This window comes from Aspergillus brunneoviolaceus, assembly GCF_003184695.1.
Source record: "Aspergillus brunneoviolaceus CBS 621.78 unplaced genomic scaffold BO95scaffold_13, whole genome shotgun sequence".
NCBI classification, from domain to species: Eukaryota; Fungi; Ascomycota; class Eurotiomycetes; order Eurotiales; family Aspergillaceae; genus Aspergillus; species Aspergillus brunneoviolaceus.
In genome coordinates, this window is record NW_020290743.1 from 247,978 (window position 1) to 272,128 (window position 24,151).

A 24,151-nucleotide genomic window follows, 5' to 3' on the forward strand; every position below is an offset into this window, starting at 1 on the left:
TCCTTTACTTGAACAGGCAAGATCCGATCCTTCTTCTGGACCTTCCGCCAACGGTATTACTTGATGCGGGGTAGCGTCTTTCCTCGTGGAGGCTAGACTTGTGCGAGCTAGGCTCAAAGCAGGCAAGTGCTATCAGCTGACCCCCGCGTGGATTTTTCGTTCCGTTGCAGGGCAGCGTCATCATCAGGGCATCGACTGAAACGAGATTCTCCGCTTCTTATTAGAGCTTGCTTGCGCGCTCTTGCTTGCTTCCAGCTTGCTTGCTTTCATGCTTGCTGGGGCTGGCTGGCTTGCTTACTTACCTACCTAGTACCTTACTTGCTTCTTCTTTTTCCTCCTGCTTGCTGCCTCTTGCCCTTCTCTAACTTGCTTGCGCTTGCGCTTGCTCTTTCTTGCTTATACTCTTGCTCTCACTTGTCCTGCCAGGCTCAGAAGAAGACTTTCCTATTCCCGTCCCCCCCCCGAGTCCCCTCCTCTTCTTTCTCTACTCTCTCTTCCCTCCATCCCCTGTCTCGTTCATTCTCTTCACTCTCCCCCTCCTATCCCATTCACTCCTATTCTATTCTATTCTTCCTATTCTTCTTACTCATTTGATTGTCCTTTTGTCTCCTAAATGAACAATACCTACAATACCTTCTCTTGACTTTGTCCTATCTAAGCGGTATCCTGCCGAGCTCTAGTGCCAAATTCGACGACGGGCTTTGCTTAAGCTTGATCCGAGGGATTTTTCTTTTCTGGGCAGCCCCGACCTTACCCGCAATTCTAGTACTGCCATTGCGCGCCGTCGCAAACTCCCGCTCGGGCAATTGATTCAGAACCACAATTCGAACAATACCATAGATCTCAAACCAAAGTCTCCAATTAAACACGTTCGATGGTCTACTCAGACTGCTTTCCACCGACCGAGAGGTCAGGATCTGCAACGACGCCTCAATCCGAGTCGCACGAGGCCAGCAAATCAACCGGCTCGAGTAACGATGAAGTCGATCGGAATGCCTCAGTAATCCCTGCCAAAGGGAGCCTCGACTCCCCTCCTCTATATAGTTTCCAGCCCCCGTCGAACCGCCTTCATGACCCGACTGCCCAGCACAACCCTCATCATCCTCTGCCCTCGCTGCAAATCCGTACCGACCTGCCAATCTTCAGTCAAATGAGCCCTCCCAGGGACGCTGACACCCTGGTACACCACAGCCTTTCCTCGAGCAGTCTGCCCCGTCGCACCCCTAGCTTACGCGGTCTCTTCGCGGCGCCTCCCAACAGTGGAGGCTCACTGTCGCCGGCCTCTATAATCTCGTCACCACAATTGGTAGCAATGGGCGACATCACCCCTTTACCGTCGCCCATCAGTGGCATGTCGCCATGGAAACACCCCCGGCGCAATTCCCAATCCCTCTCCCGGACCCCTTCGACGGTCTCACGAAAGGGCTCAAATCTGAGCCTGCGACTAAGCGATTCATCGCACATGCTCGGCGCTTGTGAACCCCGACCACGAAGCCGAAACAAACATTACACACTATCGGACAAATTGTACGAATCGCCGCTTGAGTCACCGACGAAACCACGGGCCGAATCCGCTCCCAAGCACGCGCGCAACCGCAGTTTGAGCGAATATGTCCCCCCGGGCCGAAGTGTCACTGTCAAACCACGACCCATTGTGGTCTCGGGAACCGGCGCGCCACCGGGAATCTCCACCTCCACCAGCACAGACTCAAATGCGCACAACCTCCATCGGGAGCAATATTTGGCCGTACATCGTGGAATTGCATTACCGACCGTGCGCCCGCCGAGTCCGCCACGCAGTAGCCGTAGTGGGCTCGATGAAGACGACAGTGGACCTGTTATTACACCTGTTCCTGACACTGCGGATGAGATTTACTCGGTGCGTTCGGTGCGCACTCAGCAGCGCCGGAAATATCGCAAACTTCGTCAGCTTGGTCATGGAACGTTCAGTCAAGTCAGTTTGGCCGTGCGCGTGGAGACGCGCGATAGCGATCCAACACAGTACGGCTCTAGCTTGCAGGACTTGAATCTTGCGACCCAGAAGTTGGTCGCGGTCAAAATTATCGAGTATGGACCGGCGGGAGGCGCGGATGAAGAGCGCTTGGAAGTTTCCCTCAAGCGCGAGGTGGAGATCCTTAAATCCGTCAATCACCCTTCATTGGTCCAGCTGAAAGCCTTTGGCAGCGACGAGAAACGCGCACTGCTCGTCCTAGACTATTGTCCGGGTGGAGACCTCTTCGATGTGGCGTCTTCCAGCAACCGGCCTTTGAGCCCCCCTGTGATTCGTCGCATGTTTGCCGAATTGGTAGCGGCCGTTCGCTACCTACACGAGCACTACATTGTGCACCGTGATATCAAGTTAGAGAGTGAGTATTTCGGACTTGATACATAGTGCGAGGCCTAACTTGTCTTCTCACTTGCAGACGTTCTTGTCAATCTTCCTGTCTCCGCGATGGATACGATCAGCGACTGGCGCACATACGATCGAGCTATCGTGACCCTTAGCGATCTGGGTCTATCCCGACGGATACCCGAGCCTCCGGAAAGCCCACTCCTACAAACCCGATGTGGCAGCGAGGATTATGCGGCGCCGGAGATCTTGATGGGCCAATCGTATGATGGACGGTCAACAGACGCGTGGGCGTTGGGCGTGTTACTGTATGCGATGATGGAGAACCGGCTGCCGTTCGACGCCTTGCCGGGTACTCGAGGTGACCCGGCGAAATTGCGCGCACGGACCCCCCATCGCATCGCGCGGGTGGAGTGGTCCTGGTATCGGTATGCGGACAGTGACGGCGAGTGGGATCCTTCCAAGGGCAGCGATCTGGAAGGCGCGCGAGAATGCGTGGAGGGACTCTTAAAACGCAACACCAAGAGGAAGAGTCTAGACGAGATCGCGTCCTTGCCATGGGTGAAGGACGCGATTGATGTGCCCGGGGGGCTGAAGAGGGGAGACAAAGAAGTGCCCTAGAGCTGGCCTCTTGGATCTGCATGTTACCATTCTTATCTTTCTGTTTTAACCATTACTTTTCCCCCTCTTTCTTTTTCTATTTCTGTTTTGTGTCTGCATTTCTCATGATTTGACGGCGTGACTCCGAGAGACGATCCCAACCGCTAACGACGCGACTTTGTGATTTTCCTCAGTCTAGACCTCTCTTTTTCCACGGAGAGATAGTTGCCACAACGAAGCTATAGGCATTAGACTTGTTAGGCCATGCTTGTATTAGTGTAATTTGGTCGAGCGTTCTGTTCTCAATTACCACTAATTGTAATGGTTTGATAGATCTTATCTTGAGTCACTTCCAGCCCGGAAGACAGGGAAGAATGAGAAGAGACATCATTCTAGAGGCATTTATCAGTCACGATGCAGCATCGAGTGCACATTCCAAGGCTGCTACATGGAAGTTAATCCAGCGAGGCGAGGAACACCCATTGAGAGAGCTAGATATACCCAACATCATCTCGCAGAAAGTCTCATCTGTTTTATGATAGTTGATTGGCATTTGTGGCTGGCTGGCTGGCTGGCTGGCTGGAGCTGGAGCATCCCGATAGAATGTTGAGCCTGCAAGCGGCCAGACGCACCAAGACAATCGTTTGGAATGTTTGGCAGGGCAGAATTACCCGGGCGGTGGAGTCTAGACGTTCGTCTTAGGCTTAGCGGGCACAGGGTGGGCCGGTAGTTACATGAGTACTAGGTAAGTATCGCATGGAGATTGCTGAGTCAGTATCAGCCCCTGGATAGACCAAACCAGTGTAATCGATCATTTCAGTCCAATGAAGAGTCTCGCTTCGATCAGCAGCCTGATCGACTGGGTCAGGAGTCAGGACGGTTTGAAGTCAGCATGGTTTTCCTATTGAACGAACACCCAGATGAATACTCCGTACAGTACATTCATACTACCAATTACGCAGCGCTTTCCCTCTGGGTAAGCACTGCACTCGCGGAAGGCTGCCTCCTTAGTTGATGCCTTGGCTGCCTGCCGTACGCATCCGAGGACGCGCCAGCTCCGCATCATCAGCACTACAGTCCTACAGTGCTGTAGACTCATGTTCTGTTTCGTCGGGACCACACCGCATCCGTCACAATAACTCTCCCAATTGACACAAGATGCGACACTCGATTACTCCCGAGGTTCCCGCCGGTTCTCGAGGAATCTCCGTGGTGTCCATCCTGCCGACGAGCAAGGGCTCTCTCTCTCTTCCGCCCCAAAAAGTCCGTCTCAAAATAGGAGACCTGGCCCCATTTCCGGATTGACAGCTAGTCTGCCATAGGTGGTCTTAGTAGGGTTTGAGCATGCCTGCAGTGGAGTTCTTATCAGAATGTGTACCTTCTGGTACTGGCAATTATAATAAGAACAGAAAAAAACTGGAACTGGAATTCCCGCTTGGCGGAGACTGGGGCCAGGCTGGGCTTGTCTTGTCTTCTACTCCGTACTGCAATGAAATGTAATAATGAACCCTGACTGTCCTTTTTCTCTCTTTCTTAACTCCCTATCCCGGAGGTTTCATCTTCAGTCTGCCTTCCCTCCCCACCCCCTCCCTCCCTTTCCCCCCTCTCTGTTCTCTTGAATGTCCCTCCCCCCTTCTCCTCTTCCCAATGCCCCCCAAAAATGGCTCGATTTGAGTATTTGCGTGATTAGATGGATAGATTTTGAAATTTTGTCCACATGTAAAATTGTTTCCTCTTCCTTCGTATATATACAAAAGCCCTTTTGTCCTTTCACCACACGCCGCTGTCCTCCCCCTTCTCTCTATCCGATCCGGACGGGCCATGGTCCCATAGGAGCTGAGAGAAAGCCATGTCGACCCAGTTCAAAGAATCCCTCGACCGCGAGGATGCCCCGTTTCTGTCGGCTGCTGCTGCTGCCGGCGTCGCCTCCGATTCCAACGTTCACCGGACCAATGCAGCCCACAAGCACAATGACGATGGGGATGAGAGTGACGACTCGCACCACCACCACCACCACCACGAGGAAGAGGAGGATGAGGAGGAGGATGTCAAATTGGTCAACAAGAAGATCCGTTTTCGCCTCATGGTGACATTGTTCGCCATGATCCTCGCCGTCGAGGTCGGCATCTGCATGTCCAACGGGCCCGTCACCCGCATCTTCGAGTCGATCGCCTGCCGCGAGTATTATGCGCAGTACGACCCAACGCAAATCGGCGCCAACGGGCAGGTCGACGAGGATCTGTGCAAGATCAAGGAGGTCCAGCAGGATCTGGCCGCCGTCAAGGGGTACATGGAGTTTTTCGACGGGACTTTGAGTATGTTTCCATACCTGCCTGATGACCCTGACTCGTCCTCCCTTTGTTATTTCCTATTCTTGTCGTTGGCACCTCTCATCTGGTTGCGAAATGGGTGCGGTTGTTGGCGCGCGTGTGAATCGTCTTGCTCATGTTCTACCCGCAGGTGCTATCTTGGCAATCCCCTATGGTCTGATGGCGGACCGATTCGGACGGAAATCCACCATCTGTTTGAGCATCCCCGGCTTCGTTCTCAATTGCCTCATGCAGCTGGCTGTCATGTGGTTCCCGGATACGTTCCCCCTGCGAACCGTGTGGGCGTCGTCGTTGGCCTGGCTGCTGGGCGGGGGACCTGTCGTCGCGTTTGCGATTATCTGGACGATGATGTCGGATGTCTCGACTGAAGAGGAACGGTATGTTTGTTGCGATTTTTTTAGCTGTTTTTCTAGCTGATTAGTTCGTTAGAGCGGCGATTTTCTTCAAGTTTGGGGTGGCGGGCATGGGGGCTGATTTCGCGTCCAGCGCGGCCAGCTCGTGGCTGATGGCCCTCGATCCGTGGCTGCCCTTGTTGCTGGGATGGGCTCTCGCTATCATTGGGATGTTCTTCGCCTTGTCTTTGCCGGAGACCATGGGCGCCTTCCCAGGGCGTGGGTCGAAGAAGTCGAATAATCTGGAACTCGGACAGATCTTCACCAGCCACTCCGAATATAAATCCGTCCCGAGCAAAGAGCAGGAGCAGGAGGTGTCCAGTGATGACGAGGACTCTGGTCCGGGGGAGTCGCACGTCGATGAGAAGAGCGGTGCAGCCACCGCTACCGCAACCAGACGGACCTTCTTCGCCGCAGTAAAACGTCGGGTCCAGGCCTATTTCGCTCCTTACGCCTTCATTGTACAAAACCGCCAGATTATGCTCCTCCTGACGGCGTTCCTCGTCTACCGACTCAGCCGCGGCTCGTCCTGGTTTCTGGTGCAGTACATCTCCACCCGGTTCAAGTGGACTCTGGCGGAAGCCAACTTCCTCATGTCCTTCAAGCCGGCCCTGACCATCCCGCTATTCCTCTTCGTCCTCCCGGCCATCTCGCGACGCCTGCTCAAGTCCATGAAGCCCACGCAGAAGGATCTGACCCTGATGCGCATCAGCATCGTTTTCTTGGCAGTCGGGACCCTGGGGATCGGGCTCTCGAGCCACGTGTACATGCTGATCCCGAGTCTGCTGCTGCAGACCTCCGGGTCCGGGTTCGTCTTCCTGACGCGCTCGTTGATCACGACGCTGGTGAAGCGGGAGGAGACGGCGCGGCTGTTCACGATCATCGAGGTCCTGCAGTCGATGGGCAACGTGATTGCCAGTCTGTCGATCACGACCGTGTTTCAGATTGGGCTGGAGCTGGGAGGGCGGTGGATTGGCCTGGCGTGGATGATGACTGCCACGGCGTTCATGATGGTGGGAGTGGCGGTTTATATGTTCCGCTTGCCTCGTTCATGAGAGGCGAATTTATTGAGCGACTCGTATCATTATCCTTCTTGTATAAAATTTTAAATGTTGTATAAATGGGCTTGAATATAGATACAGATTGTTAACCATGTACGCTTGAGATATGGCGATGATGCTGCTGAACGTCATGTCCGGCAGTCATGTCAACCACGTGCCAGTGGGGCTCTAGCCTAGGAAGAAAAACACGGTATAGTTTTTCCATCAATGACAGACAATTATGCCGTGGTCTTATAGCTATACCGTGATCAACAATGAACGAGTTGCGATGTGCAGCACTCCCAAAAGGGAAATGTGGCTGAGCCTCGGCTTTTAGTCCGTCATGGCCGGCCTCATCCCAAAGGAGGCTAGTGGGATTGTGACCTGAACATTGTTGTGGACATGTGAGAATCACCAACTCCAACTTCAACAGTTGAGCTCAACAAGCTTTGCTCCTCGACCCTCTCTCTTCCTTTCTCACTCGAGGTTCAAACCTAGTTTAGATCCTACTTATTACTAAAGGCAAACTGCTGGTAATGTGCTAGCACATGGCCAAATTGGCGATCACACAACCTCCCCCATAACCCACCACTCTCCTCCACCACCACCACCACCACCACCACCATCACACGACCATTCCTACCGAACCATGGAGAAATTCACCCAATTCCGAGATCGAGGTCAGCATTCCGTACCTGTCCCGGTATCTGCCGGGCTCAGAAATTGACTTTTACCAGGCTCGGGCATTGCACCCTTCCTCCCCATCCCTCCTCAGCCCATCAGCTACCTCCAGATCCCCGTCCGTATTGTGCTGTTCTGGATCCGACTGCCGCTCTTTGTGTTCGCCTGTCTGAGTTACTTCCTGGTGCTACAATGGCTCCCGATCGGATCGCTGGGCAAGAAGGCCTCCCTCTGGTGCATTCTGGGGATCCCTAGTATCTGGTGGATCGATCTGCAGGTGGACGGTGTGCGAAAAGGGTGAGTGCAAAGTGGGCGGGTGGGTGATGTCTTTCAGAATCAGCCCATCTGCCATCTGCCAGAACCTCCTCCAACCTACAACAACATCCCGCACGAACATCAATCCCTCAAGTCTAACTGCCTCTAGATCCCTGCACAGACAAGACCAGACCCGCCTCCCCGGCCCGCGATCCATCATCGCCTCGTCCTTCACCTCCCCGATCGACCCGCTCTACCTGGCCGCGATCTTCGACCCCATCTTCACAGCCTGCTACCCCAACACCTCGGAAGTCGAACAGATCTCGCTCTTCCAAGCGATCCTGCGTGCCTTCAGCGCCCCGCGGCCCGCCGCACCCCCAGCCCACAAGCTCACCACCCTCGACGCCCTCCTCCGCAAGTACCCCGGCCGCGCCCTCGTCACCTTCCCAGAGTGCACGACCACCAACGGCCGCGCCATCCTGCCCCTCAGCCCGGCGCTGCTCACCACCCCGCCCGCCACCAAGATCTACCCCATCAGTCTCCGCTACACCCCCGTCGACGTGGTCACCCCGCTGCCCGGCAGCTACCTCAGTTTCCTGTGGAACCTGCTGAGCAAACCCACGCACTGCATCCGCGTCCGCATCGCCGGCGGCGTGACGCCTACCACCTCAACCTCAACCTCAACAACCGCCGCAGCATCGACCGGCTCGTCGACCCGCAGAAACTACGACACCAACTACCTGGACACGCTGGACGCCTCGACCCGCAGCGCCTCGTCCTCCCCGGAGGCGACGGGCGTCTCCGACGCGGCGCTCCTCGACCACGTCGCGGACTCGCTGGCGCGGTTGGCCCGCGTCAAGAGGGTCGGGCTGGGCGTGAAGGAGAAGGTGGATTTCGTCCGCGTGTGGACGCGGGGCAGGTGGGTCTGGTAGGGTTAGCCTGGCCTTTGTCTTCCTTCCCTTTCTCACGTGCTGGTCCAAAGCCCATGTTGTGTATGAAATGAACCCGGTATTCTCCTGATAGTGGAGCCTCGTGGAATGTATTCTTTCTTCTTCGTCCTTCGTTTTCCTCGGTCATGCTAGTGCAGTCTCAGATTCGAGGGACTGTCAGTAAGTCTGTATGTGGAATGAGATTCGTGGGGACCTGAATGGTGTGTAGGGTGGGAGTGGACGGTCTCCAGCTAATGGGAAAGCGTGAGCGTACGCATGCGGGTGTCTGTGTCTAGTGGTGGCGGTGGCCCGATTGTTCTTACGCCTCAACCTATGGATTCGGGGATTCCGGGGGTTCTTGCTTCTTACCCGGAGCTATGGTCATTGCTATGGCTAGGCCTTGCTACGGCAGAGAGGTAAGCAGGTAGGAAGCTAGGTAAGACGGTAGGGAGGTAGGGACGTTCGGGGTCAGGTGCTGGGTGTATGTATGGTCTCTCTGGAGGTATATAATACAGGCGGGTCATCGTTCAAGCGGTGTCTATCCATGGCGTCGCAACACAGGTATCGTTGTATATGGCAATATGTATGTACAACTCTCTGCTCCAAGGCGAAGGTACTTGCGATGCAGATCGGAGATATCTGCTGCGATGATGATGATGATGATGATGACGGTCAATTATGAGTAGGTTTGCTAGAAGGTGGACCGCCCCCGCCCCCGCCCCCATTAGGAACCCTCTCTAGATACCTATGAAGAGCTCACTAGCATTGAGAAGAGCTGTCAACAGAAAGCCAGCAAGCCAGTATATAGAACCCTGGCTTATTGGAGGTGCTCAATTACGGACGACAATCTAGCAACTCCTAGTGACGTGCGCGACGCTTACTATATATTTGGGAATGGGGACTTAGTATGTGTATGTGTAAGGAAACGGACAACACGCACCTGAGGCCTGAAATCAGGCGCAATAAGCTTCGAAACGGCTCTAATGCTTGGAATACTGAGAAAAAGAGTGATGAAACACTCTTGATATAGACATGGCAATACTGTACATCCATTCGATCCCCTCGGTTGATATATCCTAGCCCTAACCATGATATACTAAGACAGATACGACGAAAGTAAACACATAACTAGGACTCTTCGGACCAAAACATCGAGCCGTAGATAGAACATACATATAACCCTTGTCACCGTTATTGATCTCGTTCACACAGGACCTGCCCAGATTTGTGAACCGGTTGCCTCCCCAATTCTCCGAACTGGTGGCTGAGGACTATTCTATCTCGAGGGGAGCCGCTGCTGGAGCAATCCCCAGACCCGGGTATCCGGCCTCCTCAAACAAGGTTCCGCGTGCTTGGACGATGGCTGAGACCTCGAGGAGAAACTCATATAATAAGATCACGTTGGTCAGCACATGGCCCAAGGTTGCTTCCTGCTGGTCATCCTCTTCGTCGAGGACGGCTGAATTCGTGGGGGGTTCATCAGGCGCAGGAACACCTTCGGATGCCGGAGTTGGGGCCAGGGTCTGAGCGGTGTCGGAACTCCCACCCTCAGCCGAGGTGGACTCAGTTGGAGTGGGTCCAGTTAGGTTGTCGGTGGTGACGGTGGTGATGGTTTCACCTGGGGTAAGAGGGTTCACTGCGAATGGCTGCTCGAGCCGTCGACGGAGTTCGTCGGCGGCATTCTTCCGTGCGACAGAGGTTTCTCGTGGGGGTCGGAAGGGAGGGTCTTGGGCGGAGAAAAAGTCCCTGGAGCTATTCCGAGTTGGGGAGGGGCTGGCGGTGGCTCGATCGAAGGGTCGACTAGAGGGCCTGCCTCTGGGCGTTGGTGAGCCGTATTCAGATTCAACGCGCGGGATCGGTCGTTGTGAGGGAGAGCGGGTGGGCGGTTGGGAGCCCCCTTGTGAACGGTTGGGGGTCTGGGCCGGCTCATCGTCCTGATGGAGTAGGTCCCGGCGCGCGGCGACAAGGATATCGAAATCGGGAATCTCCTGACGCCAGGTTTGGATTTTTTGCACGAGCTTCTGAAGGGTCGACTTGAGAGCCGGCGTGTCGGCTTGATCCCACGTTGGTTCCTCGTAAGCATGCTTGATTTGGTCGAGAAGATTGGATGCGCCCGTTTCTTCGGCTGTGTAGACATATTTCGCCGGATCTACTAGAAGCCATCCATCAAGAGATATCAAATGTGATGCAACGATACTCCCCAAGACCTCTGTAAGGGCTAGGTTCACAACTACACTATTGGTGAAGAAGTTTCCCAGGCGGTGGAGCAGCTCGTGCACGATAGGGTCATCCTGTCGAAGTTCGAGAGGAAGGTGGTCTTCTGGGTTGTCCTCCGAAAGGGCCATACAAAGGCGGGATTCTAGGATCGCTAGCCCATCCTTCAGGTAGTTGTCATAAGAATCATTTAATGTCGGGTCGTCGACTATTGACGTAGCCATGCCCAGCAGTCCTTGAAGCTCGACGTTCAGAGCGCCCACGGTCCGCTGCTTGGCATATTGACCTGGGACGGTCCGGACCAACGACCGTGCAAAAGAGTGATGTCTCTGTAGCACGACAGTCATGAGACGCAGTGTCGCCAAAGTGGTCTGACGATTAGCCGACTGAAGTCCAAGCAAAGTCAGGTCTCGGAGGTTGAATAAGGATGGTGAAGGTCTCGCGGCTTCTTCGGAAAACGCAGCCAACACATCTAGTGACTTCCGTCGACTGGCAGACATGTCGATGGTGACGGGCTCTGAGTCCGAGGGGGAGGCAAGAAGGAAATGGAGAATCCGGTGTACAAGGTCTTCTTGATTCACCGACTCTAGAATCCGATAGAGATAGGTAAGTACCGCGGCCGTCGAACCGCCCTCGACGTCTGAAGATTCGAGCAACGATGGGTACCTGGGGGCATACTCAGTATAACAACAAGTCACCTTGGGTAGACAATGACTTACAGCAGCTGTTCCAGGAACAGTACCTGGAAATGATCCAACAGTGACCCGTTCACTTCGGCCGACTTGCAGTGGTCGATCGTGTCCTGCCAAAACAGTAGATACGACATAAACGAGTCCATCGACGGGCCGAGCAGCGGGGGAAGAGCCGTTTCTTGATTGGCATGGTCCGAAAGAGCGACGATATGCGGAATGTTCTCATCTGTGTTCTCAGGGAACGTCAAGCTAAATCGGCATGGTTAATTAGGCCTGGCAGACCTGAAACACCCATCCATGATTGCACACGCACCTTCCCAATTGGCTGTACAGCGCGCCCAGACCGGTTGCCATCAACGTCGCCAGATCGCTCTCAATCAGCCATCGCTCGAGATTCTTCGACCTCGACGCCGTCTCGATCAGGTAAAGTAGACCGGTGCGAGCGAAATCGCCAGCGCGGCCCGCGTGGTGCACATATTCCACCAGCAGGTAGAACAGCGGAAAGTCATCCTTTCTCATGGCACCGGCAAACTCCGCCCCGTTGGTACTCTGCTGTTCCCGTACCTGCTCGTCGGATCGGGGAGCGAACCACGCCGGAAGGATATTGGGCTGCAGGCGGATGTTGTTGGCCACCCCGAATAGAAGCTCGACGAGTCTCCCTTCCACATCTTCTGAATGCTTGTCCGCCCGCCGGACAAGATCCACCAGCGCCCGCGCGAAGAGACGGTTATCGACCACCCCGTCGACCTCAGAATCGATCAGAGTGTTGAAGAACACGGTCGCAGAGCGGAGCATGCCATCGTCGTAGGAGGAGAGGGCGAGTTTGGTGACGGTGACGAAGATCTGCGAGGAGGAGGCGTATGCGAGGCATGGATGAGGGGCTGGGCCACGGGACTCGTCGCTCAGGACGGAAATCAGCCGATCAATGCAGTTGCGCGCGTTGACTGTCGCGGACTGTTCGCCGGAGGGAGAATTGCTGGAGCGCCATATTTGCTAGAAAGATCAGCGTGAGATCGCGAGCTGCTCCCACCAAAGACAATGGTATACCTGTAGAGTATTACACGTTCGCTTGAACGAGGTCAATCGCTCTGTGGGAGTAGTTGCCCGAAAGCTCTTAGTAGAGAGCGAGCGGGAGCCCCCGATAATACGAGACCACTGCGTTATATCAGTTTGTTTGCTTTGACGGAAATGACGAGGACTTAGAATACGAGGAAAGAGTCAAACATACAAAGTCCATGATTCTGAAGGACCAGCATGATACTATGTCTCAAACATGATCAGTGAGCGTGGAGGAGGGGGAGGGGATGGAGAGTCGGAGGGGGGGAAGGTTAACGATGTGCAGGAAGAAGGCAAGAGCAGCAGCAGCAGTACTAAGTTGAGCGAGTGCCTGGGGCTGGAACTCAGGCCCAAACATGCACCTAAAAGGGGTTAGTCTGATGCGGACCCGGATGCCACCCGAACGGGTTTAGTCGTGTTTCCACTGCGACGTTCCAAGGAAACCTTATCAAGTGCAGTGCAGTGTGTACCTTAGTAAGTATTCTTCTTCGTCGCATTTCGAGCGCCAGTTCCAGTCGACGCTCAACACCTGCAACCAACGAGTACCTATTCTACAGTACAAAGAGATTTTGTCACACTCACTGAGATTGTCACATCAACCAGGACGTAGAAAAAGGACAAGAGCGAAATCCCCAATCCCCACCTAAGGAAGCGAGTACAGAAAGAGAGCCAAAAGAATAAAGTACCTGTTCACATCGCGAGAGATGCAAGCCCACCCATGCCCACCACCGCAACGCCTAGAGAGTATAGTATGCGCCCGTTCTCCATTCCGGTCTAGAGAATAGCCCAGCAGATAGTCCACGAATAAAGAAAGCGAGAAAAAAAAAAACAAAAAAGTACAGAATCAATCATCAGATGAAAATGCGCCGGAGAACCGTTGCCCAATACCAATCAATCGCTGTCATCTTTAGGTCGACGGCCACCTCTCTTTCGTTTCGGTTGTTCATTCTGATCACTGCCATCATCTTCATGTTTCCGACTCGCCGGTTGGTCGGGCACCTTCGCAATGATATCTGCCAGAAAGTCAAGTACCTCGTCCTTGGCCACGGCTTGTTTGAGGTGCGAGGCAGTGACGCGTTTGGAGTTGCGATCCTTGGCTTCCTTGGCGGCTTTGGTGACGAGAGAGATCATAAACAACTCGAGGGCTTTCGCTGTGGGGAGAGAAAGAAAAACAAAAGATTAGTACAAATTTCACAACAAGCGCGAGACGTACGGAGGATGAATTGTACGTACAGACAGCAATTGGCGTAACCTGCGCGACTTTGCCGACATCTTCATCGGCCTGCATAATGCGCTTTATGCGCGCAACGGGGAATTTGGTCTTGACCTCGACGGGGACCGCCACGGGAGCAACAACAGGAGCAGGTGGGGGAGGAGAAGGAGAAGGAGGTCGGACAGGCTCCTCTTCCTCCGAGACCACCGGGTCGATGTATTTGGATATGGGCTGCGGCGCGACCTCGGCGGCCTGGTGGGCGATACGCGTCGAACGGCGAGCCATATCCGGGTGTAAATGTGTCGCGTCGGCGAAGGGATAGAGATTATATTGATTGTATTGCTGGGGAACCCTGCTTGGCGGGGCCGAGGGTTGTTGTTGATACTGCGGGGTGAAGAAAGGTGAGGCGTCGTAGGAAGCGCGATGGGCGAGCGGATTCCCAAACGGGTAGACGGAGTGGTTGACGGAAGGGGAGATGGGGGATTGGAAGGTGGAAAAATCAGGGGATCGTGGTCGGTAGGAATTGTCTTGTTCGGTCATCGCCTGTGGGGATTAAACGGGGTTTTTTATTATTACTTATTTTTTTTTGTGAACAAGACAATGACAAAATAATGCGCGTGCGCGCCTAGAAGCAAGAAAAAAACAGACTAGTATAGAATAAATATGGGGAACTGGTTCTTCTCGTACCTTTACCGCCAGTAGTAAACTTGGTGGAAATCGTGTTCGAGGGTCACAAGAAGTGAAGAATCAATAGAATATTGAAAAGGTTCAGTCTGGTTTTAGAAAGACATGAAACCTTTGAGTGATGATCATATCAAAGAGAGACAGTCAAGAACTCGATGTGTTTTTCTTGATGATTAGTATTATTACTATAATAATAATAATAATAATAATAATCAAGAATTGTCGAACAATGAAGAGGATAGGAAGGGGATGTTTTTGTAGATCGCGCGCAGCGGATGGCCCGAGCTTTTGTCCCTTGTGTTGTGTTTTGGGAGGTGGGCAATACGGTAACAGTGGTGTAAAGTAGTGTCAAGAGCCAGCAAAGTGCGTGTGCCCAAGAGCAACCGGGGAGGTGGCTACAGCAGCTACAGCAGCTACAAGCAGCCAGACAAGAGAAGGTCCGGGTGTCTTTCCTTCCGGGGAGCAGCGGCCGCCCTTTTTAACCCTGCGCCTCCGTTACACCTGCAACGCTAGGCCTGATTTTGCCTATTTTCGTCCTTACTTTTTCTTTTTCTTTTTTCGTTTTCGTTTTTCTTTTTCCTTGTTCCTTTTTCGCTTTTTTCTTTTGGCAGCCAGTTCTCGAGCACTCCGAGTAATTTCAACTCTCCCACTTCCTTCAACCTGGGTTCAACTGGTCAGTTGGAAAAATAGATAGCCCTATCACTCATCCATCCACCACACCCACCCTCTTTCCCTTTCTTTCACCTCACCTCAACTTCTGCAGGCTTGATGACGATGACTACAACCACCCAGTCACCACAGCCGCAGCCTCCCACTCCCCAGCGAACGAACCACTTCCTCCTTGCCACCCCGCCCGTAGAACTCCGGCATCTGGTTCACCCACTGATTGGATCTTGACTGCATTTACCTTTACCGCGCGTGATTCATTCCGTCGAGTCAGCGAGGTCGATGATGCAAATTCATCCCTGCTTCCGACGCCTGTCTACCTTAACACAGCCTATGCCCTTTTTTTTCGGGGGGAGGGGAGTCATACAGGTGATTTGATACATTTCAACTCAACTCTTGCATGGAAGAGCTGAGCCATAGTTTCATAGTCTTTGCGGTGTTCTGTGTTTATTTACTTCCCCTTCGTGATCATGATTGATCATGGGGTAATACCCTTCCCCCCCCCCCCCCCCCTTCCCTTTCCTGCCTTCAAATAAGGCACCACCATTACTACCCACGGCACTTGATGATGATACAAAGAGCTCTTGAGACTCCAGAGGGGCGCGAGAGACCCGACAATCAGGCAGAAACCGCAACTTGTGGGTATCGCCATTGTTGGGGGGATCTCTCGTTGTTGGCCAGTTTGTTCTAGCCATCCTCAGTCACTGACGGCATAAAATTAACTTGATCTAATCTGACCATGTGCTGCTTAATTGTTTTGTGGTGCCTGTCCCTGTTGCCTTGCCTAGTGTTTTGCGTGTTAATGGAATGAGAACTTGGGATGCATGCGGGTTGATGAACACCTTGCGATCCTTCATAGGTAGATTGGAAGTCACCGGAAGGGAGGACAATTCCGGCTGCCAGGTGCGCATAGCCTAGTGCTTACTCACTTGCAACCAATTTCTCATCCTTCATGATGTTGCTGCTCTGTCGTGAGCCTTGCCGTACATGGGATCAATGTAGCGAATCTTATAACACTGATTACGCCGTAAACGCCGGGCGGTGTAGATTAATCGTCACCAACATGACATGTCTTAATACAGTACTTGTAGATGTATCAGACGCGTGCGATCGACAACAACAACACGTTCTGAGCGGTATTTAGGTTGTACATGTACATACTGATAGTCAAATAAGATTAATCAAGAGTACGAAGGGGTTGGGGACTGTAAGCTTCTTGACCCATAGAGTACTTGTTCAATTTGGTTTGCTTTGCGAATGTTGCTGTTGGATTCGAGAAGAATACATAGAGTTATAGTTGAGTCAAACGAGGTGACTTATCCTCCTCTGCAGGTGGTGGGTGTTTCAAGTGGTTGATAGAGAGCGAGCTGAGACTCAGTTATGAAACCGAGACCGGGACCGGGGAGGAAGTATTATTCTTCCGCTCCGGCCCGCTGTCCGACCCTCCAAATTTGGTCCCGGCAGGCAAATGCGTGATCCCATCGCGATCGCTATTCACCACCTGAGCTAATCTTCCCCAAATCACAACATTACTTCACTTGTGGTGACGCCAGCAGGCATGGCCCTTGTCTCCCGTTGATGGCGCACTGAGCATGTGGTTTATCTTCGCCATTCTGGCTTCCACCTCTCTTTTCTCCTAACATCAGTCGCCCGGACGTCTCTCGTCCCCATTGATTGATCTCTTCTCTTTCCACTACCCTCCAGAAAAGAGCCGGTGGTGATCTTCGCGATGGCTGTCGCAGACCAGCCTTCGGGCCTGATGGATATCGCCAGGTAGGCTAGATCTTTTGTGTCTTCGTTATATTGTTTACCGTGATGACTGATCAGCCCTCCCTGCGCCGGGCAGCTCATTGACGCAGGATGAGATTCCGTTCAAGCTGCGATGCGCCATTTGCAATAAACTGGCTGTGAACGCTTTCCGCCTTCCGTGCTGCGATCAAGCCATTTGCGAGAACTGTACGCGCGACCTCTTCCAGTTTGATTCTTTCCCAGTCGTCTCAACTAATCCGCAATGATCAGGCCAAGTGTCTCTCCCCGAAACATGCCCCGTCTGCGCGCATACGCCCCTCTCTTCTGATCTATGCAAACCGAACAAAGCCCTTCGAACTACCCTCAAGGCCTTCCTTCGCACCGAGGAAAAGAAGCGCGAGAAGGAACGACAGTCGGCGACGCCGGCGACGCCCGCGGATGCGACTCCAGCTCAACAGGAACTTCCGGCTGCAGCGACTGGTGCTGGGGATCAGCCCGCAGAGGACGGTCCGGCATCTGGCACTGCTCCTGTTGATAATGTCACTGAAGAGCCCACTACTGGATCTAACGATCCAGAGCCCAATGCGGACAACGCCATCAGCAGCGAACCTGCTGAGGCTTTTGCTCTGGTAGGCCTCCGAAACAAGTATAGTTTGCCCTGCTAACACGATATTCTTGCAGGGCGAAAATGACGAGAATTCTTCAGCGCCTTTACCGGATCACTCAGATGAAACCGCCCAAGACGGAGCTCGGGAGGATGGTCCGACCGATGAGAACCAATCCGCTCAGGCCAACGAGGAAGATATCTCTCAGGGCGGCGAGCCGGGGTCAGTGGCTCCCAACGGTATGGGCTTTAACGCGGGCGCCGGCATGTTTCCCAACATGGGCTGGAACGCCGGAAGCTTCAATCCGATGAGCCAGTATATGAACAATGGCATGTTCAATTTTCCCATGGGTCAGTCTCCGCCCTGTCATCTCTGTCTGCCATTCCTTTACTGACATGCTACTTCAGGAATGCCTGGAATGGCGATGGACCCGATGGCCGCGAATCAGGGTATGTTTGGGGGCTACGGGATGAACATGAATGGTATGAACATGGGAATGAGTTTCGACGCGGGTCAGGGGATGTATGGGGGATGGGACGGCTCACAGAACAATATGTGGAATGGAGGCCAAGATAAATTCAATCCAAATGCTTTCGCAAATGGTATGGGTCCGCAATACGGGGGCCCCTCTGGCTTCGGTGGATATAATATGTCTCAACCCAACCTTGCTCAAATGCAGCAGCAACAATTCCCTAGCCAAGATTATCAGAACGGGTCGTATGGCTCGGGGTATGGCAGAGGCAATTTTCGGGGTCGCGGTCGTGGTGGATATTTCCCTAGTGGTCGTGGCCGCGGCGGTCTTGCTGGTGGACATATGCAGGCCGCTTACCCCCCTAATGCTAACTACCCAGCGTTCCCTAACCATAATGCCTCTAATATGAACCCGGACATGGCGGCCGCTCAGTCGCAGGATGGCGCTGCTGATATGTCTGGGGAGTTCGCTCAAGGAGACGCTCAGGAGGTCAACGAATCAGCGCCTAACGGTGAAGTGGTCGACACACATGACGATAATGTGCCCAATGATGGCACAGCCACCGAGGGAAATGCTGAAAATGGTGAATCGAATCCCACTGATTCAGATGCTACTGCTGCTGCTGCTGCTGCTGCTGCACAGGAGACTTCGGCACAGGAGGAGACTCAGCTTCAGGGCATCCCCACCATTGATAGTCTAGACCAAGTCAATGCCATGCAGGCGATGTCGAACTTCCCCATGGGAATGCCAGTGCCAGTGCCAGGACCGATGGGAGGTAGCTTTGGAAGAGGCGGAGGGTTCATGCGTGGCGCCTTCTCTGGTGGAGGACGAGGAGGAGCTTCCTTCATGGGAGCTGGTGTCAGCGCAATGTATCCCGAGCCTCGCGGTCAAGGCGTGGAAGGCGCACCTGCCGCGCCTCGAGCCATGCGAGAGGGTCTGCCCAACACCAGCGTTCTCCGACAGCGTAATTTCCAGCTTTCTGGGGCACGATCCGGGGCTTCATCTGCGCAGCCCTTCGGAGCGACCCCTCATAGGTGAGAAACGAAACTCTCAACCTGCTTAGCTCAACTCTTAACTAACCGTCCTTCTCCCAGCGCAAGCGCTACGCCGACTCAGGACGATCAGCGACCACGATCAACCTCCCGCTCACGGTCACGACCGAGGTCGACATCCAGAGCCAAGAGCCGGTCACAATCGCCCCAGCCTCCTTCCCAACAGGACGCTCGTCGCTCGTATCGGCAACGCTCCACCAGCGTGGACATGCCTGGAGACGATCCCGAGCGACGCCGCGAGCGACCCAGACGACCCCGTCGCGACGACAAGTACGACGAGGCGTCCGGTGCAGACGACGGCCATCGCACCCGCTCTCCTTCGCGCGATTCTCGCCGTTCGACTGCCCACGGCCGTCGCGATAGGGACCGGGACAGGCGCAATGGTCGACGATCGCATCGCTCCCGTCGCCACCGCAGCTGGAGTCGCAGCCCCAACCGCAATGGGGATGATGCCGCCGGCACCACCACCGCCGATCGGCTCTCGGCCATCCCTGAAGACAACGGCCGCAGCAAGACGGGCGACAGCTATCGGGCTAGTAGAGACCGCTCCAGCCGCTACGACGACGAGCGGGATCGGGACCGTGACTCCAAGCGCCGTGACCGAGACCGCGACTGGGACCGGGACCGGGACCGGGACCGCGATCGTACTCGTGACCGCGACCGGGATCGGGATCGCTACCGTGAACGCGACAGAGATAGAGATCGTGATCGTGATCGGGACCGTGACCGAGACCGTGATCGAGACCGCCGTGACCGGGATCGTGACAGGGACCGTGATCGTGACCGTGATCGAGATCGCGACAGGAAGCGCTCCCGCCGCGACCGCTCCGGATCCCCTGCTGGCAGTGAATACTCCTCTCGCCACCACTCCTCCCGAAGGGACAAACGTGGTCGTGACGACGAGGGTGGCGACCGCCTGCGCGAGAAGGCGACCACGGCCTCGGCCGCCGCCAAATCGGGCGAGCCCGAGAAAGACCCGCACACCCTGGAGCGCGAAGCCCGGAACCGCGAGCGCATGCTCAAGGAGCAGCAGCGTCGCGAGGCCATGCACGCAGACAGGGATGGCGGCAAATCCTCGTCGTCGCGGAAGCGGGACGGTCGCGGGTTGAGTGGTGGCCGCCGTCTCAGTTACAAGTATGAGGATGAGGAGACGGACGATGCTCGTGCCGCCCGGGTGGAGAAGGAGAGAGAAGCAGGCCGGTGGTAGTTGTCCACCTCCCTGCTCGACTGCCATATCATGACTACGGTCGAACAAAGAGACAGCTCATCTCTTTTCATTGATTGAATTTCCGTCACAATCTCCAGATTCATCTCATTCCCTCCCACGCCCCTTCCACCCTCTGCATATCATACCACCTATCATCCTCTCACATCCTCCATATTCTTCCCATTGACAAAGAGCATATAGAGCGGACATCCATCTGAGCTTGATTATTGAATCTTCCCTTTTTCCGTCCCCATCCTCTGAGACTCATATGGTCAAAAGGCAGCATCCCCCCCTCTTAAATCGGAGTAAATGAATCACCCGCAGCCAGTGGCGAGAGATAGTTTCATCTCCTTGTGTCGTTTCCAACCAAGGCACCATAGCACAGGTTGAAGACGCAAGCGAAAGCGAAGATGGGAATAGTATGAACAATAAAATCACAACCTTCACATGAAATAGCCATCTATGAAATTCGGCTGCTACCGATAAGTATGGATTCCACGATCAAGAGTCGCATAATGACTACAATCCGTGAATACCCCGATATTCGTAGATGTAGTTGTTATGAGTATAAGATAGCTACGCAAAGCATGCATATGCACACTAGCAACAAGACAACCATGCACAACTCTATCAAGTTATAAGTTATGTAGACATCACTATGCAAAAGGGGCCGTCGGGCCGGCAAAGGGGGGATAGAGCTTGAGAGGTGAAAAGAGAAAGTAGTTACATTTCATGAACACACACGCACACAATACAGTATACATCAGAGGTCCTGTCCGTTGATGGGTTTGGTTTTGAGGGGAAACGCAGTGTGCTCCGTGATTAAGAAGAAAAAGAGAGTCATAATAGATACATGCAGTACCTAATTGGAGGTAGGTTGGCTGAGTTTGGGATTATGGGTGATGTAGATGGGGAAAGGGGGGCGAGAGGGAGCGAAAGGGAAAGGCTTAGCCCAGCTTAGCCTTGAGGGATTCGATCTCCGCGGTCAGGCTCTGCATCTGCTGAGCCTGGGAGGCGATAGTCTTGGTTTGCTCGGCGATGAGCTCCTTGATGGCGCCGATCTCCCGTTGCACGGCGTCGGCGGCGTTGGCGGCGCTGGTGGAGATACTGGGCGAGGGGGTGGATGTTGCTGGGGCTGGGGCTGCGACGGTGGGGGTGGCGGCGCGGGGGGTTTGGGCGGGGGAGGCCTGTTATTTATGCGTTAGTTTTGCGGGGGTTGTGAGATGGTAGCAAAGAAGATTAGGAATTGTTCGTACCTTGGAGGAAGTGGGTTGCGTCTTGGCCTCCTCTTCCTTCTGGTGCCATGGGCTGGCCTTGATGGTGGGCGAGGCGGCTTCGGGAGTGCGAGCGGCGGGCTTGGGGGCCTCGTCGAAAGCGGACGGCTCCTCGGGCTCAGCCTCTTCTTCTTGATCGGCGAATTTGTTCACCATGGCGGCCATGGAAGCACCCTGGTCCTTCATGGAGGCGTTAGGTCTGGCCACAGGGGTCGGCTCTGGGGCGGGTTCGGCCTCCTTCTTGACGGGGGCGGGCTCTTCGGCCTTGGGAGCGCCGGGAGCAGGAGTATCCAAAGAAGAGGTGGGCTTCTCCTGCACTCCAGTCACTTCCTTCATTCCCTCACCCTCGTAGAGGTTGGCCATGGAGATCTTGGGCGGGATGGCCTCCTTGCCAGCAAACCACTCGTCGGGGCCCATGGCAGGCTTGAGGCCAATGGTTGGGGGGTAGATGTCGTCCTGGAAGGTCTCGGCACGGCGGGGGACGATGAAGGAGACAGGCTCAATGTAAGAGTCATTGACGGTCTTGAAGGCACGGATGACTTCATTTTCATGGGTGTTCACACCGCGCTTGGGCATGAAGGCGATACCGCGCTGGGGATCGGCGGACTTGTACTCAGCAAGGTATTCGAACTTGTCGTTCTCCAGCTCGAAGTAGCGGATGTTACCGTCACTGTATCAGGTTAGATAAGCCCCAAGTCTATCACGGAGGATCACTCACCCTCTGCCAGCCAGGTACAGCATCTGAGTGCCTTCGTCCCAGAATGGCATGCAGACACCAGAGATGGAGTCGAGAGTCTTGAACCCGTTGATAGGTTCGCGAGGAGCGCGGATATCCCACAGCGCCAGCTGGCGGTCACTCATCTTGGAAAAACCGGTTGTCGCGATCCGGTCGCGTTCACCCAGCCAGACGGAGCGACTGTTCTTGGCTCCCGAGTGTCCTTGTGTCTCGTGCGCGGGGCGCTCTTGACGCACATCCCAAATGCGAAGCTTCTTGTCTCGGGAGGTCGTGACCAGGAGGGAACCGTTTGCGCTCCAGGACTGCGATTGCACGATATCACCCAAGTTCAGGGTCAATTTGGGGGCGCCGGCCTCGATATCCCAGATCTTCACAGTGTAGTCGCCCGAAGCCGTGGCCAGGATGTTCTCGGCCGCGGGGTTGAAGAGAACGTGTCCGATCTTCCTATGATAGCGTTAGCGAGTTTGGCCCAGCGCTATAAAGGAAAGCGCAACAAGGATGCTTGAATGAGAGACATACTTGGGGTGACCGGAAAGCTTGCCAACAGGAGCCACATCTTGAATCTCATCGGGATCAACATCCGGGGAGAGGGTGAATCCCTCAGGTACACGCCAGAGCAGAACCTATCACGCGACCTGTTAGTTTGTTTGTTCGATGGGGTATCGCAAACGTGATCGGATTATTGTACCCTTCCGTCGTCGGAACCAGACGCGATGAGGTCGTCGTTGAAAGGGTTCCTAGCCACGTCAGCTCACTCTTACTCCTCCGGAACTGCGAATGCCGGCCATTGCTCACCAGTCGGTGTCCAAGACAACAGCAGTGTGACCACGGAACAGAGGCATGCGCTCGGGCAGCTTGCCCCGCTCTTCCAAGGGGATGACAGCAAAAGCACCACCACCACCAGCCTCCCAGTTCACAGAGAGATACTTGGGGTTAACCTAGTCGCATGGTCAGATTATCCGGCGGAGGCGGCTTAGGGGCGATGAAAGCGGCCGGACCTTGACGAGGTTGGTATCCCAGGCATTTCTGGAAACACGAAGATTATCATAGCATTGCTCCTGTTCAAGTTGTGAGGATCGATTCGGGTTGCGATAGATCAGAAGGGAGGTCGCGCACCTTTCTCGTCGGCCGTCCGAAGACGTGTCCTGCTACCTGTCAGATTGCGGGCAATCGGAGGGGAAAGTGGAGGGGAGGGGGGTAGGGGGGGAAACTCACGGTACTTAGAAGAACGCACGAAACGACCAGACATGACGCTGGTGTGTCAAATGACAATTAGAATAGTATGAAGTGGGGGAAGTAGAAACGAAAAGGAAGCAAGGCAATGACAGAAGCAAGAGAACAGGAGACAATGGGGAGGAACAGAGGAGGAGTGAGAGTGGATGGTGGTGGAACGGGGCAGGCAAGCTTGTTCTTGTTCTTGGTTTGGTCGGTCTGCAAAGCAGCAGCGGCGGCGCAGCGGCTACTAGTTCAGTAGTGGTAGACTACTCCGTAGAAAGAAGGGAACAAGTGGAAACCCGCGCGGGCGGGCCAGAACTGGAGTAAATAATCGCAGATTGACGGGTCCAGTCAAGTCAAGTACCCAAGGAAACAAATGAGAAAGGGTCTGATGGAGTATCCAGAGATGTAAACAACTGAAGCTTTCACAATAGCAATTGACTTTTGTGACTTTTGTGAACACGGACACTTGTCAGATGAAGTTGTACAAAGCCTCCCCCTCCATCGAATTGATTAACGAAGCTTAGAAAATGGTAAGAATCGAGTAAATACGAGTACGACAATCAGATCAATACCACTAGTCTTCACCTGACCTAGCGCGGCCTCTCTCTCCCGCCAGTCAGCAGCTGAGTCAGCCGAATTTGTTTACCGCCCTCCCGTCGCTGGAGAAACGGCAAGTTGCAACAGAGACAAACCACCGGCCGGCCTTGGATAGCCTGTTTACTGCCGGGTTCAACTC

General features: G+C 54.3%; 7 protein-coding genes across 7 annotated transcripts; 5 read left to right on the forward strand and 2 right to left on the reverse strand.

Annotated features, from left to right (window-relative positions):
- The first annotated feature begins 734 nt into the window (after positions 1-734).
- BO95DRAFT_43918 (putative protein kinase) lies at positions 735-3,214 on the forward strand. Its single transcript, XM_025585674.1, has 2 exons — positions 735-2,366; positions 2,424-3,214. The coding sequence occupies exons 1-2, from the start codon at positions 875-877 to the stop codon at positions 2,969-2,971; spliced, it is 2,040 nt and encodes a 679-aa protein (XP_025445165.1). The 5' UTR covers positions 735-874; the 3' UTR covers positions 2,972-3,214.
- A 1,325-nt stretch (positions 3,215-4,539) lies between these two features.
- On the forward strand, positions 4,540-6,810 carry BO95DRAFT_440132 (putative MFS transporter). The gene is made up of 3 exons (XM_025585888.1): positions 4,540-5,265; positions 5,411-5,657; positions 5,710-6,810. Exons 1-3 carry the CDS (start codon positions 4,800-4,802, stop codon positions 6,725-6,727), a joined length of 1,731 nt encoding a protein of 576 aa, XP_025445166.1. The 5' UTR covers positions 4,540-4,799; the 3' UTR covers positions 6,728-6,810.
- A 551-nt stretch (positions 6,811-7,361) lies between these two features.
- Positions 7,362-8,580, forward strand: BO95DRAFT_429246 (lysophosphatidic acid acyltransferase LOA1; the record flags this gene model as incomplete). Its single annotated transcript, XM_025584883.1, has 3 exons — positions 7,362-7,392; positions 7,450-7,690; positions 7,734-8,580. 3 exons carry the CDS (start codon positions 7,362-7,364, stop codon positions 8,578-8,580), a joined length of 1,119 nt encoding a protein of 372 aa, XP_025445167.1.
- Positions 8,581-9,848: 1,268 nt separating this feature from the next.
- BO95DRAFT_429247 (uncharacterized protein) lies at positions 9,849-14,292 on the reverse strand (the record flags this gene model as incomplete). The annotated part of the gene is made up of 10 exons (XM_025584884.1): positions 9,849-11,457; positions 11,511-11,732; positions 11,797-12,476; positions 12,531-12,638; positions 12,712-12,724; positions 13,010-13,068; positions 13,122-13,182; positions 13,226-13,313; positions 13,463-13,690; positions 13,773-14,292. 10 exons carry the CDS (start codon positions 14,290-14,292, stop codon positions 9,849-9,851), a joined length of 3,588 nt encoding a protein of 1,195 aa, XP_025445168.1.
- A 2,211-nt stretch (positions 14,293-16,503) lies between these two features.
- Positions 16,504-17,691, forward strand: BO95DRAFT_44101 (uncharacterized protein). The gene is made up of 3 exons (XM_025586087.1): positions 16,504-16,875; positions 16,949-17,058; positions 17,122-17,691. The coding sequence occupies exons 1-3, from the start codon at positions 16,832-16,834 to the stop codon at positions 17,514-17,516; spliced, it is 549 nt and encodes a 182-aa protein (XP_025445169.1). The 5' UTR covers positions 16,504-16,831; the 3' UTR covers positions 17,517-17,691.
- A 1,098-nt stretch (positions 17,692-18,789) lies between these two features.
- BO95DRAFT_440142 (uncharacterized protein) lies at positions 18,790-19,139 on the forward strand. Its single transcript, XM_025585889.1, has one exon. It carries the CDS (start codon positions 18,796-18,798, stop codon positions 18,964-18,966), a length of 171 nt encoding a protein of 56 aa, XP_025445170.1. The 5' UTR covers positions 18,790-18,795; the 3' UTR covers positions 18,967-19,139.
- A 1,660-nt stretch (positions 19,140-20,799) lies between these two features.
- Positions 20,800-23,590, reverse strand: BO95DRAFT_383377 (coronin). The gene is made up of 9 exons (XM_025583418.1): positions 23,413-23,590; positions 23,314-23,342; positions 23,196-23,255; positions 22,993-23,135; positions 22,886-22,934; positions 22,717-22,820; positions 22,180-22,641; positions 21,444-22,131; positions 20,800-21,374 (listed from the first exon to the last, which is right to left on the reverse strand). The coding sequence occupies exons 1-9, from the start codon at positions 23,444-23,446 to the stop codon at positions 21,135-21,137; spliced, it is 1,809 nt and encodes a 602-aa protein (XP_025445171.1). The 5' UTR covers positions 23,447-23,590; the 3' UTR covers positions 20,800-21,134.
- Positions 23,591-24,151: the final 561 nt, after the last annotated feature.